Source organism: Muscardinus avellanarius (genome assembly GCF_963383645.1).
Source record: "Muscardinus avellanarius genome assembly, chromosome: 14".
In the NCBI taxonomy this organism is placed as follows: Eukaryota; Metazoa; Chordata; class Mammalia; order Rodentia; family Gliridae; genus Muscardinus; species Muscardinus avellanarius.
This window is the reverse complement of record NC_137800.1, coordinates 56,808,939-56,828,217: the sequence shown is the minus strand read 5'-3', so window position 1 is coordinate 56,828,217 and position 19,279 is coordinate 56,808,939. Positions and strand designations below refer to the sequence as shown.

General features: G+C 41.7%; 1 protein-coding gene across 2 annotated transcripts in view; it reads left to right on the top strand.

Moving 5' to 3' along the window:
• Positions 1-6,772: 6,772 nt before the first annotated feature.
• Positions 6,773-19,279, top strand: part of NSD3 (nuclear receptor binding SET domain protein 3) — a gene marked incomplete at both ends in the record, with an annotated part of 98,799 nt that continues 86,292 nt past the window's right edge. For both annotated transcript variants that reach the window (XM_080709815.1, XM_080709816.1), the window contains 3 exons: positions 6,773-7,447; positions 15,136-15,207; positions 17,289-17,451. In XM_080709815.1, coding sequence (XP_080565941.1) covers positions 6,773-7,447; positions 15,136-15,207; positions 17,289-17,451 — 910 coding nt within the window. The remainder of the gene's footprint in view (positions 7,448-15,135; positions 15,208-17,288; positions 17,452-19,279) is intronic.

Sequence of the window (19,279 nt, the reverse complement as noted above, 5' to 3'; positions counted from 1 at the left end):
CTTCTTAAAGGCTTGTGTTTGAAACTAAATGAAAAGCATGGAGTGGGGGGAAGACTCCAGTCTCTGAATGCCTATGTCTAAAAATCCTGAGACTGTAATTTGGGAGACTAATCTAGAAGGTGATCTTGTGTATGACAGGAGAACCAAAAGTCCAGGTTGCCTTTGTTAGATGTCAGCACTTTAGCTGCCTTTGGGTTGGAAGTATGAATGAGAGAGCTTTTGGGTTTCACTCCATGTGTTCACAGAATTTCAAAACATTTTCTATGTGTGTGTTGCTGTGAGCTACCATTTTACCCAAATGTTTTCAAAGCTTAAGCTATTTTATAAAGACATGATTTCAATAGGGTATGGTGGCACATGCCTTTAATCCCAGTACTTCAGAGGCTGAGACAGGAGGATCACAGGTTCTAAAGTCAGCCTCAGCTTAGTGAGACTTTCAGCAATTTAGCAAGACCCTGTTTCCAAGTAAAAAGTAAAAAAAAAAATGGACTGGGAGTGTAGCCAGAGGTAGAAGGCCCTCGGCTTTCATATCCAGTACCACATACAAAATAAAAATAAAGACATGATTTCTAACATGTTTCAGCATTGTCAGTAAATATGGCTCCCTGGCAAGGACTTCGGAAAAAGCCTCACTTTGTCAATTGACTACTAGCCCACTCTTTTGGGGGGGAGGTGGGGGCTTGTTTTGGATTTTGCAGTACTGGGGCTGAACCCAGAGGCATTCTATCCTCGAGCTACATCCACAGCCCTATTTTATTTTCTATGTTACTGGGATTACAAGCATGCGTCACTACACCCACCTCATTTTGTATTTTGAGACAGGGTCTCACTAACTAGCCGAGGCTGGCTGTGAACCTGCGATCCTCCTGTTTTATTCTCCCAAATCTTAGAATTACAGGTGTGAGCCACCATGCCCAACTATTCTTTAGCCTCTTTGTGCTTCTATTTTCCCTGTCTATGATGGGAGATAATACCTACCTGAAGATAGTTGGGAGATTAGGAACAGTATGTTAAGCCCTCACAATGGGGTGCAGCACCTGCAAAATAGGATTTTTTTTTTTTTTTTTTTTTTTTGCTGGTTTGGGGATGGAACCCAGGGGCATTTGACCTCCAGGCTACACCCCCTGCCCCATTTTTTATTCTTTATTTTGAAACCGGGTCTCACTGAGTTGCAGAGGGCCTCACTAAGTAGCTGAGGCTGTCCGCAAACTGCAATCCTCTGGTCTCAGCCTCCCGAATGCTGGGATTACAAGCGTGCGCCACCACGCCCGGCTTAGGATTTTTTATTTTATTTTTTGGTGGTACTGGGGTTCCTGAAAACCCTTCTACCTCTGGGCTACACTCCCAGATGTATTTTTTTTTAATATTTTATTTAGAAACAGGGTCTCTTGCTGGGCGTGGTGGTGCACACTTGTAATCCCCGCACTTGGGAGGCAGAGACAGAAGGATTGTGCAAGTTTGAAGCCAGCTGTGCTGGCTTAAGAGACCCTGTTTCTAAATAAAAAAAAGTATACAAAATAGGTCTGGGAGTGTAGCCTGGAGGTAGAAGGGCTTCCAGGAACCTCAGTACCACAAAAAAAAAAAAAAAAAAAAGAAAAAGAAAAGAAACAGGGTCTCTTAAACCAGCATGGCTGGCTTCAAATCTGTGTGATCCTCCTGTCTCTGCCTCCCAGGCGTGGGGATTACAAGCGAGCGCCACCACGCCCGGTGTAAAATAGGATTTAAATGTCAGTGGTGGCTATTAAACTAGTTGTTATTTGCCAAGTGTGGTGGCTCAAGGTTGTAATCCCAGCATTTGGGAGGCTGAGACAGAAAGATTGCTGTTTGAGGACAGCCTCAGCTACTTAGTGAGGCTCTTTGCAACTCAAATAAAGAGTAAAAAAAAAAAAAAAATATATATATATATATATATATATATATATATATATATATATATATATGTATGTATGGCTGGGGGTATAGCTTGTAGGTAGAATCCCCACCCCACCCCGTTCCATCCCAGTACTGCAAAAAAAAAAAAAGTTGTTATTCTCATGCCAAGGGAAAGCACATGAACAAAAGACATAAGTCTTTTATTTTTCAGGCTGGACTTGGTGTCACACACCTGTAATCCCAGTACTTGGGAGGCTGAGATAGGATCACAGGTCTGAGGACAGCCTTAGCAAGTAGTAAGACTCATATCAACCTAGCAAGACCTTGTTTTCAAATAAGAAATAAAAATTGGGCTGGGGGTATAGCTCAAAGGTAGAATGTCTCTGGGTTCAGTCCCCAATCTCTCTCTCTCTCTCTCTCTCTCACACACACACACACCCAAAAAAAAAAAAAAAAAAAAAAGAAGGAAAGAAATAAAGAAAGAAGAACAAGGTCTCATTAAGTTGTAGAAGGCTGCACCAAATTTCTGAGGCTGGCCTCAAACCTGCAATCCTTCTTGCTTAGCCTCCTAAATATTGGGCTTACAAGTGTGTTCCACCATACCCGGCTCCTAAACGATATCTGTCTGCTTATAGCAGGATAGAGGCCAGCTATGTGATTGGGTGAATGCTTCTCAAAAAGTATGGTGTCAGGTTTTATTGTCCGTCTTCCCTTTGCTGTTTTAGGTTACTTTATTTGTGGTGTGTGGGTGTGGGTGTGGGTGTGGGTGTGGGTGTGACTGGGGCATTCTCCAAGTTATACCCCAGCCCTATTTTATTTTTATTTTTATTTATTTATTTATTTATTTTTTATTTTTTGTGGTACTGGGGATGAACCCAGGAGCATTCTTCCTCCAAGCTATACCTCCAGCTCTATTTATTTATTCTTTATTTTGAAACAGTGTCTCACTAGGTTGATGAGAGTCTCACTACTTGCTGAGACTGTCTTTGAAACTATAATCCTCCTGTCTCAGCCTCTTAAATACTGGGATTGCTGGTGTGCACTACTATACTGGACTTGTTTTTATTTTGTCTTTTTTTTTTTTTTTTTCAGTACTGGGGATGGAACCCAGGGGCATTCTACCTTCAAGCTACACCCCCAGCCCTATTTTTTATTCCTTACTTTGAAACAGGGTCTCACTAAGTTGCGAAGGGCCTCACTAAGTAGCTGAGGCTGTCTGCTAACCGTGATCCTCCAATCTCAGCCTCCCAAATACTGAGATTACAAGCGTGTGTCACCCTGCCCACGTTGCTGAGGGCCTCACTAAATTACTGAGACTGGCCTTGAATTTGTGATGCTCCTGACTCAGCCTCCCAAATTGTGGGATTACAAACCTTTGGCACCATGCTTGGCTGGGTTACTTGTTTTATCATTACAATAAGTCCTACTTGGATGTGAGGGCGATCTGGCTGCGACATCTGTCACCCATTGATCGCCAGGGTTGATTTGGCTATCTGGCTGGCTAGGCGGTGTCCCCTTCCTCCCTCACCGCTCCATGTGCGTCCCTCCCGAAGCCCCGCGCTCGGTCGAAGAGGATGACCTTCCCCGAATAGAGGAGGACCGGCCTTCAGTCAAGGGTATATGAGTAGCTGCGCTCCCCTGCTAGAACCTCCAAACAAGCTCTCAAAGTCCATTTGTAGGAGAACGTAGGGTGGTCAAGCTTCCAAGACTCCAGACACATCCAAATGAGGCGCTGCACGTGGCAGTCTGCCTTCCTTTAAAAAAAAAAAAAACACACAAAACAAAACAAAAAATAAATCCTACTTGAGTCAAGGTGGTAGCATTTTTTTTTAAATATGTGCGTGGTACTGGGGATTTAACCCAGTTGCATTCTACCTCTGAGATACCACTCCAGCCCTAAATTGATGGGCTGGCCTGGAACCTCTTGTTTCAGCCTCCCACGTACTGGGAGTACAGGCCTGTGATACCATGCCTGGGTGATGTTAGACATTATTAATCAGTAATAGAATTAAACTGGTATGTAGTCTCAGGATCCTTTCCTTCTTCAGTAATTCCAGGCAACTACAAACAGTTCATCAGAGTTGATACAGTAGTGAAAGCCTGTTTATCCTCCCTGCTGTAGAGCTTTCTAAATGAAAATATCAAAATAATATATGGAACTGTAGTGGTGGCATACTTCTTTAATTCCAGTACTTGGGAGGCTGAGACAGGAAGATCACAGTATCAGGGCTAGCCTCTGCAATTTAGGCCATCTGCAGCTTAGTGGAACCCTCTTTCTTCCTTCCTTCCTTCCTTCCTTCCTTTCTTTCTTTCTTTCTTTCTTTCTTTCTTTCTTTCTTTCTTTCTTTCTTTCTTTTTTCCTTCTTTCCTCCTGTCTTCCTTCCTTCCTTCCTGTACTGGGGATAGAACCCAGGGGCATCTACCTCCGAGCTACACTCCTAGCCCTATTTTTTATTCTTTATTTTGAAACAGGTTTCATTGAGTTGCAGAGGAACTCACTAAGTTGCTGAGGCTGTCCGTGAACTGTGATTCTCTTGTCTCCCAAATGCTGATTACAAGCATATGCCACCATGCCCAGCTTGAGAGCCTGTTTCAAAATAAAAAATAAAATGGAGCTGGGGGGGGCTGTATCGTTAAGGCAGAATGCCTCAGTGCCCCCCCCCAAGCTTGGTGTGATGGTGCATGCCTATAATCCTAGTACTTGGAAAGCTGAGAGAGGAGGATCTTAGGTTCAAGGACAGTCTCAGCAAGTAGTGTGACTTGTCAACCTAGAAAGACCCTATTTCCAAATTAAAAAATAAAATAGGCCTGGGGGTATAGTCTGGAGGTAGAATGCCCCTGGGTTCAATCCCCAGTGGCTATACATACATACATACATACATACATACATACATACATACATTGGCTATTCATTCATTCTCTGTCTTGAGATATGAACTTGTCACGCTTATGACAAGGTAGGGTAGTCTTCCAGCAGATATTTGTCTATATTATAATAATGTTACATAATGTGAACATCTACAGTTACCTTACAGAGGGGTTTAATAATTCTGAGAGTATAATGAGATTATTAGGCTTGGGGCAATACATGTCTGTAATCCCAGTACTTGGAAGGATCTCAAGTTCAAGACTAGTATCAGCAACTTAGCAAGAACTCGTTTCAAAATAAAAACCACTAGGGGTATAGATCAGAGGGTTCAATCCCTAGCATCAAAAAAGAAGAAGAAGAAGAAAGAAAGACATTATCATACACAAAGATTTTTTTTTTGTGTGTGTGTGTGGTACTGGGGATGGAACCCAGGGGCATTTTACCTCTGAGCAACACCCCTAGCCCTATCTTTATTCTTTTTTGGAACAAGGCCTTACTGAGTTGGTACCGCAAAATAAAAAAGAAAATATATCTGTGAATATATCATTAAATGCAGATATAGAAAGAGAAAGATGTGGATGAAAACCCACCAAAGTGATTACAGTGACTGACATATAAGAGAGGAACCATGAGGTGGGGATTAGACTCTTTATGTTTGTATCTAAAATATTTGGAAGCTAGGCATCGTGGCGCTTGCTCATAATCCCAGTAATTGGGAGCCTGCGACAGGAGGATCATAGGTTTGTGGCCAGCCTTAGCTACTTAGTGAGACCTTGTTTCAAAACAAAGAATAAAAAATAGGGCTGGGGTTGTAGCTTAGAGGTGGAATGTTGCTGGCTTCAATCCGCAGTAATGCAAAAAAATGTTTTTTTTTTGGGGGGGATAAGTTCTTTTTGTAATAACAAAGAACAGCTGGACAAAACATAAATGAGTTTAACTTTTTGTGTGTATATGGGACTTGGGATTGAACTCAGGCATTCTACCTCTGAGCTATACCCCAGCCTTTTTATTTTTAATTTTTTGTTTTGTGGTACTAGGGATTGAACCCAAGGACATTCTACCTCTGAACTATATCCTCAGCCCTTTTTATTTTGAAATAGGCTCTCACTAAGTTGTGGAGGTCTTGGCTAAGTTGCTGAGGCTGACTTTGAACCTGAAGTCTTTCCTAGTATTGTCTCAGTCTTTCCAAGTACTAGGATTACAAGCATGTACCACCATGCCTGACTTTATTTTTTATTTCTAAAGAGTTTTGCTAAGTTGCTGAAGGTCTTGCTAAATTCTGATTTAAATTCTATGATCCTCTTTTCTCAGTTTCCTAAGTACTATGATTATAGGCATGTGCCACCAAATCCAGCTCAAAAGAAATGATTTTAAAGGAAGCTCATATGGAAACTTAACTTATACACGTCAAGATACTGCTTGCTTTGCAAATACCAATTTTAACCTGAGATATAATAATTTTATAACTTGGAGAAAGAAACATCAAGACTATCTTGCATGTTTGCAAAGAATTAAATTTCTTGCCAAAGTTGTTGTGAAGATAATCAGGAGTTTTAAACAGATATGCATTTAAAATAAAATATATTGCCGGGCATGGTGGCACACACTTGTAATTCCCACACTTGGGAGGCTGAGATAGGAGGATCACACAGGTTCAAAGCCAGCCTCAGCTTAGTGAGGCTCTCAGCAACTTAGTGAGACCCTGTTTACAAATAAAGTATAAAATAGGTCTGGGAGTATAGCTCAGAGGTAGAAAGCCCCTGGGTTCCACCCCCAGTATCACCAAAAAAAAAAAAAAAACCCTAAAATAAAATGTATTTTCCCTGTGTGAAAATTATGTCAGCTATCTGTTTTTAGAAATATTTAATACCTATGCATTTCTGGAGATGAAAATTAGGTTCAAAATATTGTAGTTTCAGCCTTCTTTGTTTGGCCTTCAGCCTATGAGGATATCAACAGCCTTTAATCCCTTGTTTTCTATTTTTAGGCCCGATGAGAGAAAGGGAAAGTTAAGGATGCTGGAGCAGAACAATGGATTTCTCTTTCTCTTTCATGCAAGGGATCATGGGAAACACAATTCAGCAACCACCTCAACTCATTGACTCCGCCAACATCCGTCAGGAGGATGCCTTTGATAACAACAGTGACATTGTTGAAGACGGTGGCCAGACACCGTATGAAGCTACCTTGCAGCAAGGCTTTCAGTACCCACCTACAACAGAAGACCTTCCTCCACTCACCAATGGCTACCCTCCATCAATCAGCATGTATGAACCTCAAACCAAATACCAGTCATATAACCAGTATCCCAACGGGTCAGCCAATGGCTTTGGTGCAGTTAGAAACTTTAGCCCCACTGACTATTACCATTCAGAAGTTCCAAACACAAGACCACATGAAGTTCTGGAAAAATCTTCCCCTCCACAGCTACCACCTCCTCCCTCAGTACCACAAACTGTGATTCCAAAGAAGACTGGCTCACCTGAAATTAAACTAAAAATAACCAAAACTATTCAGAATGGCAGGGAATTGTTTGAGTCCTCTCTTTGTGGAGACCTCTTAAATGAAGTTCAGGCGAGCGAGCACACCAAGTCAAAGCACGAAAGCAGAAAAGAAAAGAGGAAAAAAAGCAACAAGCGTGACCTGTCTAGGTCTGAGGAGCGCAAGACACATAAAATCCCCAAACTAGGACCAGAGGAGCAAGATGTAAGTCGAAGTGTCATTTTGGAAAAATTTTGTAATCATTCACATTTCTGGAAATCAAAGACTTCTTTTTCAGTTTTTAGTTCTTAAAATTTGAATATTTCTAGTAACTTATACTCACTAATAAGGTGCTCAGAATGTTATAGTAGGTGCTGAGAAACTGTTGTTGAGCAAATTAATGGATATCATTAGAGTCGAAATGTTTGTATGTGTGTATGTGGTACTGGGAATTGAACCCAGAGGAATTCTGCCTCTAAGTCACACCTCTCAGACCAATTTTATTTCTTTTTGGAAACAGGATCTCACTAGGTTGCTGAGGCTGCCCTTGAATCTGCTATCCTCCTGTCTCAGCCTCCCAGGTACTAGGATTACAAGTGTGCACCATGCCTGGCAGAGGGGAGAAACTTTAAAAGCACATGACACCAAGAATCTTGTTTATATCTTTGTCTTAAGTGCCTCAGCTATTTTTACTTGCTTATAATCACTTCCTGGTCTTTGAAGAAGAGGAAAGGCAAAAAGGAATGAATTTTTCATTTGTTTTAAACCAGTTTTTGCTGGTAGAGTTTTGATTTAATCCTCATTGCTAATGTGTTTTCTACAAAATGGAGCTGATACAATAGAATTGTTTAAATTAAAATCAAAGTTAGTATTTGTTTGTTTGCTTATTTTTGTGGCTCTAGGGATTGAACTCTGGGCATTTTATCTCCAAGATATACCCCCAGCCCTTCTTTATTTTTTGTTTTGAAGCAGCATTTTACTAGGTTGCTGAGAGTCTTACTACTTGCAGTGGCTGTTAATGAACCTGCAATCCTCCTATTTCAGCCTTCCAAGTACCGGGATTACAGGTGTGTGCTACCATACCTGGTTGTATTCCTATATTTTGATTAAAACTTCAGGTGGATTTTTTTTTGGGGGGGGGGTTACTGAGGATGGAACGCAGAGGCATTCTCTAAGCTACACCGTCCCACCCTATTTTTTTTAGATGGAATTTGTGTGTGTGTGTGTGTGTGTGTGTGTGTGTGTGTGTGTGTGGGTCTGGGGATGGAACCCAGGGGCATTTGACCTCCGAGCTACACCCCTGCCCCATTTTTTATTCTTTATTTTGAAACCGGGTCTCACTGAGTTGCAGAGGCCTCACTAGGTAGCTGAGGGTGTCCGCAAACCGCAATCCTCTGGTCTCAGCCTCCCAAATGCTGGGATTACAAGCGTGTGCCACCACGCCCGGCCTAGATGGAATTTTTTAAATAAAAATAATTCTTTAAGCCAGGGGGGGCGGGGTCTCATGCTTGTAATTCTAGTTCTTGGGAGGCTAAGACAGGAGGATCTCACGTTTGTCACCAGCCTCAGCTACTTAGGTCCTCCGCAACTTAGTGAGATCCTGTTTCAAAATGAAGAATAAAAAATAGAATTTGGCGTTAAACTCGGAGGTAGAAAGCCCCCAGGTTCAATTCCCAGTAGTGGAAAAAAATAAAAAAATAAAAATTAGGGCTGGGGGTGTAGCTTGGAGGTCAAATGCCTCTGGGTTCAATCCCCTATACTGCAAAAAAAAAAAAAAAAAAAAAGTAAAAATAATTGTTGAATAACTCAAGATGCAAGCTGCTGAATTTTTTTAATATTTAAGTTTTGGTGTGAAGTTGTGTAGCAATAATATAACATCAGTGAAGAGCTCATGATATGAATTGGAGATGCTTCCTAGACATTGGTTTGGTAAGAAACTCATATATGCTTATTTTTGTGATGGTTAATCTGCTTTCATACCTAGTACACTTGAATAAGTTAATTTATTGCCTTTCGTTCAAAATAAAGATAAAATAGGGCTAGGGGTGTAACTTGGAGGTAGAATGCCCTGAGTCCAATTCCTAGTGCCTCAAAAATGTATAAATAATAAGCACACACTAACTCTAATTTTAATAAAATAATTCTATCTGTTTATTTTGTAGCAAACATATTAGTAATGAGGGTTCAAAGAAATGTATACTTCTTTTTTTGTTGTTTTGTTTTTGTGGCACTGAAGATTGAACCCAGAGGCATTCTACCTCTTAGCTACACTCCCAGCCCTATTTTATCTTTATTTCGAAATAGGGTATTGTTGAGTTGATGATAATTTCTCTGTTTGCTGAGGCTGACTTCAAACCTGTGATCCTCCCATCTCAGCCTCCCAAGTACTAGGGTTACAGGCATGCACCATCATGCCTGGCTGAAATGCATACTCTTACTAACCCATTTTTTTCCTTGGTAGCTGGGTTCCATTGCTTCACACACCTCAATGGAGTAAAGATCACAGTGGCTCTAGGCTGTCATAGATCTAAGTGTTACAGTTCAGTGGGTTTCTCATATGTTTTCTTTTTCTCCTTCCTTCTCCTTTTTTTCTTTTCTTTTCTGCCTTGTGGCACTGGGGATTTAACGCAGAGGCATCTGCTTCCAAGCTATACCCCAGCCCAATTTTATTCCTTATTTGGAAACAGGACCTCATTAGGTTGCTGAGAGTCTCACTACTTCCTGAGGCTGTCCTCAAACCTGTGACTCTCCTGTTTCAGCCGCCCAAGGCATGACTACAAGGCATGCACCACCATGTCCAGCAGCTGTCATTTTCTTGTTTATTGAACACATAGTGCTTGCACATCTACTGTATGCTAGGCAGTGTTAATAAGAGTTGAAGGTAGGGCAGTGAGTGAAAGAAAATGCCTGCTCTCAGAGAACATGCATTCTAGTGAGTGGAGCCAGAAAACACACAAGTGTAAGTGCCATAGCCACTTAAGCTCATAGTGTGTCAAATGCTTTGAAGAAATAAAAGGAATATCCGGGCATGGTGGTGCACGCTTGTAATCCCAGCATTCGGGAGGCTGAGACTGGAGGATTGTGGTTTGCAGACAGCCTCAGCTACTTAGTGAGGCCCTCTGCAACTCAGTGAGACCCTGTTTCAAAATAAAGAATCAAAAATAGGGCTGAGAGTGTACCTCGGAGGTTGAATGCCCCTGGGTTTCATCCCCAGACCCACACACACAAAAAAAGTAAGTAAAAGGAATGAGACAAAGATTGATCGGTGATGCTTCAGCTGTGTGCGCCTAGGATGAAGGTTTTGAGCTGGGCGTGGTAGTACATGCCTGTCCCAGTACTTGGAAGGCTTAGGCTGGGGGACTGTAGATTCATAGCCAGCCTCAGCAACTTAGCAAGTTCTTAACAACCTAGCAAGACCCTGTTTCCACATAAGAAATAAAAAGTTAGGCTGAGGGTGTAGCTCGGAGGCAAAATACTTTGGGGTTCAGTTCCTAGTACTTCAAAAACAAAAGATGAAGGTTTTGGAACAATGTGACTTTTGAGATGCCTCTTGGGTTTTTTTTTTTGTGTGTGTGTGGTACTGGGAGTGGGACCCAGGGGCTTTCTACCTCTGGGCTATACTCCCAGACCTATTTTATATTTTATTTGGAATCAGGGTCTCACTAAATTGCTGAGAGCCTCACTAAGTAGCTGAGGCTGGCTTCGAACCTGTGCGATCCTCCTGTCTCAGCCTCCCAAGCACGGGGATTACAAGCGTGCGCCACCATGCCCAGCTTGCCTCTTGGGTTCTTATGTCATTTATCATCTGATAAAACCCAGGTCATGTCTTAGGTTGATTGTACTGAGTAAATGAATACGTGGAAGGAGAGATGCTAACTTTATGCGCTCAGACATGATGGTGTAGTGGTGCTTCCTAGACTTGGAGTGAGAAGATACATAACATACCATCGTTTCAGAGAATTGCAAAACTTTGTGACCCTGAGTTTGGCCTTTTTTTGCTAGTGCCTGAGGACCATCTTGTTGGTCTGTCTTGCTTTTGCTGTAAAGAAACTGGCAAATAGGGGGATGGCCAAATGTAAAAATGTCCAAATCCCAAAATAATTACTTTTTGCCTGTAATCCCAGTAGTTGGGAGACTGAGACAGGAGGATTGCAGGTTCAAAGATAGCCTCAGCAAGTAGTGAGACTTTCATCAACCTAGTAAGACCCTGTTTCTAAATAAAAATAAAATAGAGCTGGGGGTGTAGTTTAGAGGTAGAATGCCTGTGGTTTCAATCTCCAGTACCACCAAAAAAAAAGAAAGAAAAAGTTTCGATATAATTTGAGAGTTTTACTGAATAATGCCAAGCATTATTTAATATTTGATTATGCAAGACCTTAAAATAATCTTAGGGGTAAAAGAACATCAGTTTTGACCAAAGTTACAATGAAAAGTGACGTGTATTATACTCAGTAGTACAAAGACAACTGCCTGAGTTTGGGAGAGATATGGTTTTTTTCTTATCTTTTCTCTTGCCTATGTCCTTTCCCTCTGTTACAGAATTACCTTCCCTCTCTTCTTTTACCTTTCCTTCTCCCCTTCTTTAAAAAAAAATAAAAAATAAAGTGAAGAGCTAAGTTCTGATTTAATTGAATTCTGATTGAAATTGTATCAGTTAGCCGGGAGTGGTGGCGCACGCTTGTAATCCCAGCATTTGGGAGGCTGAGACCAGAGGATCACGGTTCGCGGACAGCCTCAGCTACTTAGTGAGGCCCTCTGCAACTCAGTGAGACCTGGTTTCAAAATAAAGAATAAAAAATAGGGCAGGGGGTGTAGCTCGGAGGTTGAATGCCCCTGGGTTCCATCCATAGACCCACAAAAAAAAAAAAAAAAAAAGAAATTGTATCAGTTGTATTTCACATAGTAACAACTATAAGCCGAAGAAGTAGGTGCTAAAAATCTGACAGTGGAGCCACTTCAAGGCTCCTACCTTTTCCTTCCCTGAGCTAAACGGTTGACTAGAGCTTGTACACAGATGAACATGTTCTGTAACTTTGTATATGTTTGTTTATTTTTATTATTTATTTCCTTATTATTTATTGTGCTGCTGGGGATGGAACCCACCTTTGAGCAACACCCCCAGCCCTAGTTTTTATTCTTTATTTTTGAAACAGGGTCTCACTGAGTTGCAAAGGGCCTCACTAAGTAGCTGAGTATACTCCTGTCTCAGCCTCTCAAATACTGGCATTATAAACTTGCCACCATGCCTGGCTACATTGTATGCTTTTAAGGGAGGTTTTAGGTATGCCTGTAATCCCTGTATTTGGGAGGCGGAGACTGGAGAATTGCAGGTATCAAGCCTCAGTAACGTGCTATGGCCCTATCCAGACACTGACTAGCCTCCATCACACCTCAGTGGGCTTAAACATCAAGGCCAGTCTCATTAACTCTTTTTTTTCTTAAATAATGCTAAGGATTGAACCCAGGGGCATTTTTTCGCAGAGCTACACCTTAGCCCTTTTTATTTTTATTTGATTGGTTTATTAATTTTTGTGGTACTGAGATGAAACCCAGTGGCATTCTTCCTTGGAAACAGGGTTTCACTAAGTTGCTGAGTCTGGACTGAAACCTGCAATCCTCCTGTCTCACATCATGCCTGGCTTCATTAACACTTAGTTTGCCATTTTCACTAATAAGCTAGTGGTTGGAATGGTTCCATTAACAATAACACTGAGTTAGAGGTTCTTGAGAGTATAAGGCTTCAAAGTTCTTAGAAAATGTTCAGATGTAGCCAGGTGGCACACACTTGTAATTCTAGTTTTTGGGAGGCAGAGACCAGGAGGATTGCAGGTTTGAGACCAGCCCCAGTTCAATTTAGAAATACCCTCAGAAACTTAGCAACTCTTATTTCAAAAAAAAAAAAAAAAAAAAAAAAGCTAGATGCAGTGGCACATGCCTGTAATCCCAGTTCTTGGGAGGCTGAGACTGGAGGATCACAGGTTTAAAACCAGCCTCAGCAACTTAGTGAGGCTCTCAGCAACTTAGCAAGACCTTGTTTCTAAATAAGAAATAAAATCAGGCTGGGGTTGTAGCTTGGAGTTGAATGCTTCTGGTTTCTCAGTACCACAAAAAATAAAATTAAGTAAGCAGATACATAAATAAATAAAATAGGGCTAGAGTGTAGCTCAGAGAGTGTCCAAGAGTCAATCTCCAGCACCACAAAAATTAAAATTAAATAAGTACATAAATAAATAAGCTAAGGTGTTGGTGGTGCATACTTGTAATCAAAGCATTTGGGAGGCTGAGACAGGAGGATCTGAGTTCGTGGATAGCCTCAGTTACTTAGTGAGGCCCTTTGCATCTTAGTGAGACCTTGTTTCAAAAATAAAGAATAAAAAATAGGGTTGGGATGTAGCTTGGAGGTAGAATGCCCCTGGGTTCCATCCCCAGCACCACAAAAAATAAAATTAAGGAAGTAGATAAATAAATAAAATAGGGCTGAGGTGTAACTCAAAGGTTCAGTGCCCCTGGGTTCAACCCCCCAGCACCAAAAATAAATAAATAAATAAATAAATAAATAAATAAATAAATAAAATTAAGTAAGTAAATAAAATAGGGCTGGGGTATAGCTCAGAGATAGAGTGCCTCTGGGTTTGTTCCCCAGCAGCACAAAAAATAAAAAGTAAGTAGATAAATTAAATAGGGCTGGGGTATAGCTCAGAAGTAGAGTACCTCTGGGTTTACTCTCCAGCACCACAAAAAATAAAATTAGGTAAGTAAGTAAGTAAGTAAATTAAATAGGGCTGGGAAGCCAGGTGTGGTGGTACACACTTGTAATCCCAGCATTTGGGAGGCTGAGACCTGAGGATTCTGGTTTGCAGACAGCCTCAGCTACTTAGTGAGGCCCTTTGCAACTCAGTGAGACCCTATTTGAAATCAAAGAATAGAAAAATAGGTCTGGCAGTGTAGCTCGGAGTTAGAATGTCCCTGGGTTCCATCCTCAGTACCACAATAATAAAATCAAATAGGGATGGAGTGTAGCTCAGAGGTAGAGCGCCCCTGGGTTCAATCCCCAAATCTCCAGCACCAAAAAAAAAAAAAAAAAAAAAAAAAAAGTTCAGATGGAGAATGTTTTTTTTGTAGACTTTTTTTTTTTTTTTTTTTTTTTTTTTTTTGCAGGTCTGGGGATAGAACCCAGGGGCATTCAACCTTTGAGCTACACCCCCTGCCTTATTTTTTATTTTATATATATATATATATATATATATATATATATATATATATATATATATTTTTTTTTTTTTTTTTTTTTTTTTGGGTGGTACTGGGGTTCCTGGAAGCCCTTCTACCTCCGGGCTACACTCCCAGACCTATTTTTACATTTTCATTTGGAAACAGGGTCTCCTAAGCCAGCGCGTGCGGCTGGCTTCGAACCTGCGCGATCCTCCTGTCTCTGCCTCCCAAGCGCGGGGATTACAAGCGTGTGCCACCACGCCCGGCTTTATTTTATATTTTTTTAAAAAAAGTCTCACTGAGTTGCAAAGGGCCTCACTAAGCAGCTGAGTCTGTCCGCGAACCACAATCCTTCTGTCTCAGCCTCCTGAATGCTGAGATTACAAGTGTGCACCACCATGCCCCCCCTTTTTTTTGTGGTACTAGGGATGGAACCCAGGGGCATTCGACCCCTCAAGCTACACCCCCTGCCCTATTTTTTATTCTTTATTTTGAAAAGGGTCTCTTTGAATTGCAAAGGGCCTCGCTAGCTGAGGTTGCCCTTGAACCTCTATCCTCCAGTCTCAGCCTTCTGAATGTTGGAATTATAAGTGTGCACCACCACGCCTGGCCCACCATGCCTTTTCTTGACTCTTTTTCTGTATGTCACGGTTCTTTGGTATATTGCCATTTTATTCTGTTCCCCTCCACCTTTTATTTAGAGACCAAATGAGCGGGTGGACCCTGTGCCAGAACAGCAAAGAGAAGAACCAGTCCTCCAAGACACTTCTGTGGTGAGTCGCTCTGTTGTGTACTGTCTTAACAAGATAGAGATGAGAGCAAATCAGTTATGCTCAGTATATTATTATGGTTCCACACTTAACGTATTTTGGAAATTACTCTGAAATAAATTTTGGGGTTGGTTTAGGAGTAGATCCTTTCAATGAATTATTTTCCCTTTAAATACTATGACCAGTTTGGGGAGGTAGTTCATGCCCATAATCCCAGTACTTGGATAGGCTAAGACAGGAGGATCACAGGTACAATAAAGCCAGTTTTAGCAATGTAGTGAGGCCCTCAGCAACTCAGTGAGACCCAATTTTTTTTTTTTTTTTTTTTAAAGTAGCTCAGAGGTAAAATGCCTTTGGGTTCAATCTCCAGTACCAGGAAGAAAAAAAAAAGCTCTATGACCAATTTTTTTTTTTTTTATTGATCACATGAATTCTCAAGAAGATACCTTAACAATAATTTGGCAACAGGAATCATACTTCCTATTTTTAATATCTGGGATAGAGCTTATTAATTTTTTCCCTCTCATTTTTTCCTTTGGTAGTTATAGGTAGCAGGTATCAGAGAAAACTATAATTGGAGATAAATTTTACATTAATAGCATTTTAATGTACTTTTTATGCATAACATGAAGTTTAATTATTTTATTTTATTTTTTATTTTTATTTTTGTGGTACTGGGGATGGAACCCAGGGGCATTCTACCTCTGAGCTACACCCCCAGCCTTATTTTTTCTTTTTTTAAAAATTATTTTTATTGGTGAATTGTAATCATACATCACTTTGGAATATAAGACTTGAGAGGATATACAAGCACATATCATCCAATTAGCCCTCATCCAATCCCCATCCCATTCCCTCCCCCTCCCTTGATCCCATGCTTAATTGGTGATTATCTTTGATATATCTATTTACCCACCTCATGAGTTTTATTTATTTATTTTATTTTTGGAGATTTAAGGAAGTTTATTAAAAGATAGAAATACAGAGGATAGGTACAGCTCCATACCAGACTGGCATGGAGGGGTGACTCGAATGAATACACCCCACCTCATGAGTTTTTTAAAGAGATTCCATCCTCCCCCCTCCCCTCCCCCTCCCCTCTGATTGGCCACCTTAACTACTTCTCAATAGAGCCCTTTCTACTACTTGACCTCCTCCTGTTACCCCTTTCCTCCTAGTTTTACTGATTAGGGGAAGCATCTGGATTTTACTTTCTGTGCTATTTCTCTGTGCTCGCCGCATTGCAAGTTCCAATCCCACTCTTGATGGCCCCAGTAGTGGCCTGGCCATCCAGAGGACTCTGATCCCGACCTCGCTGGCTCCAGCACCAGCCTTGCCTCATGGGAGGCCCCGATTCTTGCCTCCCTGGCCCCTACACCGAATTAACCCCTCAGCTGGCTCCACTCCCGGCATCGGAGGCCCCAGCACCAGCCTTGCCTCACAACAGGCTCTGATCCCGGCCTCGCTGACCCTGGCACCGGCCTAACCCCTCGGCAGGCTCCTATCCTGGTCTCGCAAGTCCCAGCTCCGTCCTTGCCTCCTATCCTGGCCTCGCTGGCCCTGGCACTGGCCTTACCCCTTGGCAGACTCCGATCCTGGCCTTGCCTCACGGCAGGCTCCAATCCCAACCTCGCTGACCCCGGCACCAGCCTAACCCCTCGGCTGGCTCCAATACCTGCCTTGGAGGCCTCAGTAGCAGCCTTGCCTCACAGCAGGCTTTGATCCCGGCCTCGTTGGCCCCGGCACCGACCTAGCCCCTTGGCAGACTCCCATCCCAGCCTCGGAGGCCCCAGCACCAGCCATACCTCAAGGCAGGCTCCGATCCCAGCCTCGCTGTCCCTAGCACTAGCCTAACCCCTCAGCAGGCTCCTATCCAGGCCTTGGAGGCCCCAGCATCGGCCTTGCCTCACGGCAGGCTCCAATCCCAGCCTCGCTGGCCCCGGCACCGGCCTAACGCTGCGAACCTGCAATCCTGTTTTAGCTTCTCAAGTACTGGGATTACAAACATGCGCCATCACCCTCAAATGAGGTTTATTATTTTAAAACTTCTTTTCTGATGGGATTTTTGTGACCTTCTTCTGTAGGTTCAGCCAATACAGTCTTCTGCTCCAACAACAGAAGTGTCCACTGGTGTTAAGTTCCAGGTTGGCGATCTTGTTTGGTCCAAGGTGGGAACCTATCCTTGGTGGCCTTGTATGGTTTCAAGTGATCCCCAGCTTGAGGTTCATACCAAAATTAACACAAGAGGTAAGAAAATGCATAAATAGATATTAAGTAAAAAGTTGGTTTTAAAGAAAAGTAAACTTTAAATCTTGTATCAGAACACACATATAATGTATAATTTGACATCAAAATATACATATCTATATCAGTTCTTAACTATTGAAATAATTATCATCTTAACTAGCAGAGACCCCTTATAAATAAAGCAGTTCTTGTTTTTTTCTTATAACATCCTACATTTGCTTATGTCTTTCACACTTTCTTTATATTCTAAAACTTTGATGCAATTTATTTATTTATTTTACAGTACTAGATATTAAACCCAAGACCTCAAACATGCTTGGCAAGTGTACTACCCCTGAGCTACATCTCTAGCCCTTTTATATTTTAATTTTGAGACAGGATCTTGCTAAGTTTCTCAGGATGGCCTGAAACTTTTGATCCTCTTGCCTCAGCCTCCTGAGTAGCTTGGATTATATACCTGAATACACTTCCCTTTTTAAAGATCTTAATCTGAGCTGGGCTCAGTGGTACATGGCTATAATCTGACTTATTTTCATTTCATCAATAAAGCATATGGATAACTGATGTGATTTTTTTTTTTTTTTTTTTTTTTGCGGGTCTAGGGATGGAACCCAGGGGCAGTTGACCTCTGAGCTACATGCCCTGCCCTATTTTTTATTCTTTATTTTGAAACAGGATCTCACTAAGTTGCAAAGGGCCTCACTAAGTAGCTGAGGCTGTCCGCGAACCGCTATCCTCTGGTCTCGGCCTCCTGAATGCTAGGATTACAAGCATGCGCCACCACGCCTGGCTTCTGATGTGATATATGAGCTTAGTCTGTGGCCCAAACCTTATAGACTCTTCTTACATTAGGAATATTTAAAATTAAGCAAAGGCAATTTCAACCTTTACTCTTTTTTTTTTTTTTTAAAAAAGCTTTGACCAAAACTTTATGTGGACTAGATTTTCAAAGGGGGGACTTGCTTATTATTAAGCCCAAAGAAAGTTTGAGCTTAGAGCTTATTTGTGGGTCTTTGGTTTGGCAACTTACTTTTTTCATGTGGTCCTTATTGTCTGTGACAACTTTGCACCTGATCTTTTTCTTTTATCTTAAACTTTCTTTAGGTTCTTAATTTTTGGGGGGAGGAAGGTCTAGGGATGGGACCCAGTGGCATTTGACCTCCAAGCTACACCCCCTGCCCTATTTTTTTATTGTTTATTTTGAAACAGGGTCTCACTAAGTTGTGGAGGGGCTCACTAAGTAGCTGAGGCTGTCCACAAACCGCGATCCCCCGGTCTCAGCCGAATGCTGGGATTACAAGCGTGAGCCACCACATCTGTAAGAACCTTAAGAACCGCTTAATCTTTTTTTTTTTTTTTTTTTTTTGTAGTATTGGGGGTGGAACCCAGGGGCTTTCTACCTCTAGTCTATAGTCTATACTCCCAGATCTATTTTATACTTTTATACTTTATTTGGAAACAGTCCCAGTAAGTTGCTGAGAGCCTCACTAAGTAGCTGAGGCTGGCTTCAAACTTGTGCGATCTTCCTGTTTCAGTTTCCCAAGCGCGGGGATTACAAGTGTGTGCCACCACGCTGGGCTCTTTATCTTTTTTAACATGGAGGATAAAATGTCTACTTTGTCTGGCAAGTCATATTTGTAATGGGGTTAGCTATATCTATGGGAGCTTTGCTATGTAGTTGGGAATCTTCCATGATGTATGCCGTAGGCAGTATGTCTTGACTGTTGTTCATCTTGTCAATATTATGTGCCATTAAAGGCTGGAGAAATAGAAGTGTCAATGGGCAGAGGTGAAAGACCAGCATTGCCAGTGCCCACGGTACTATGCT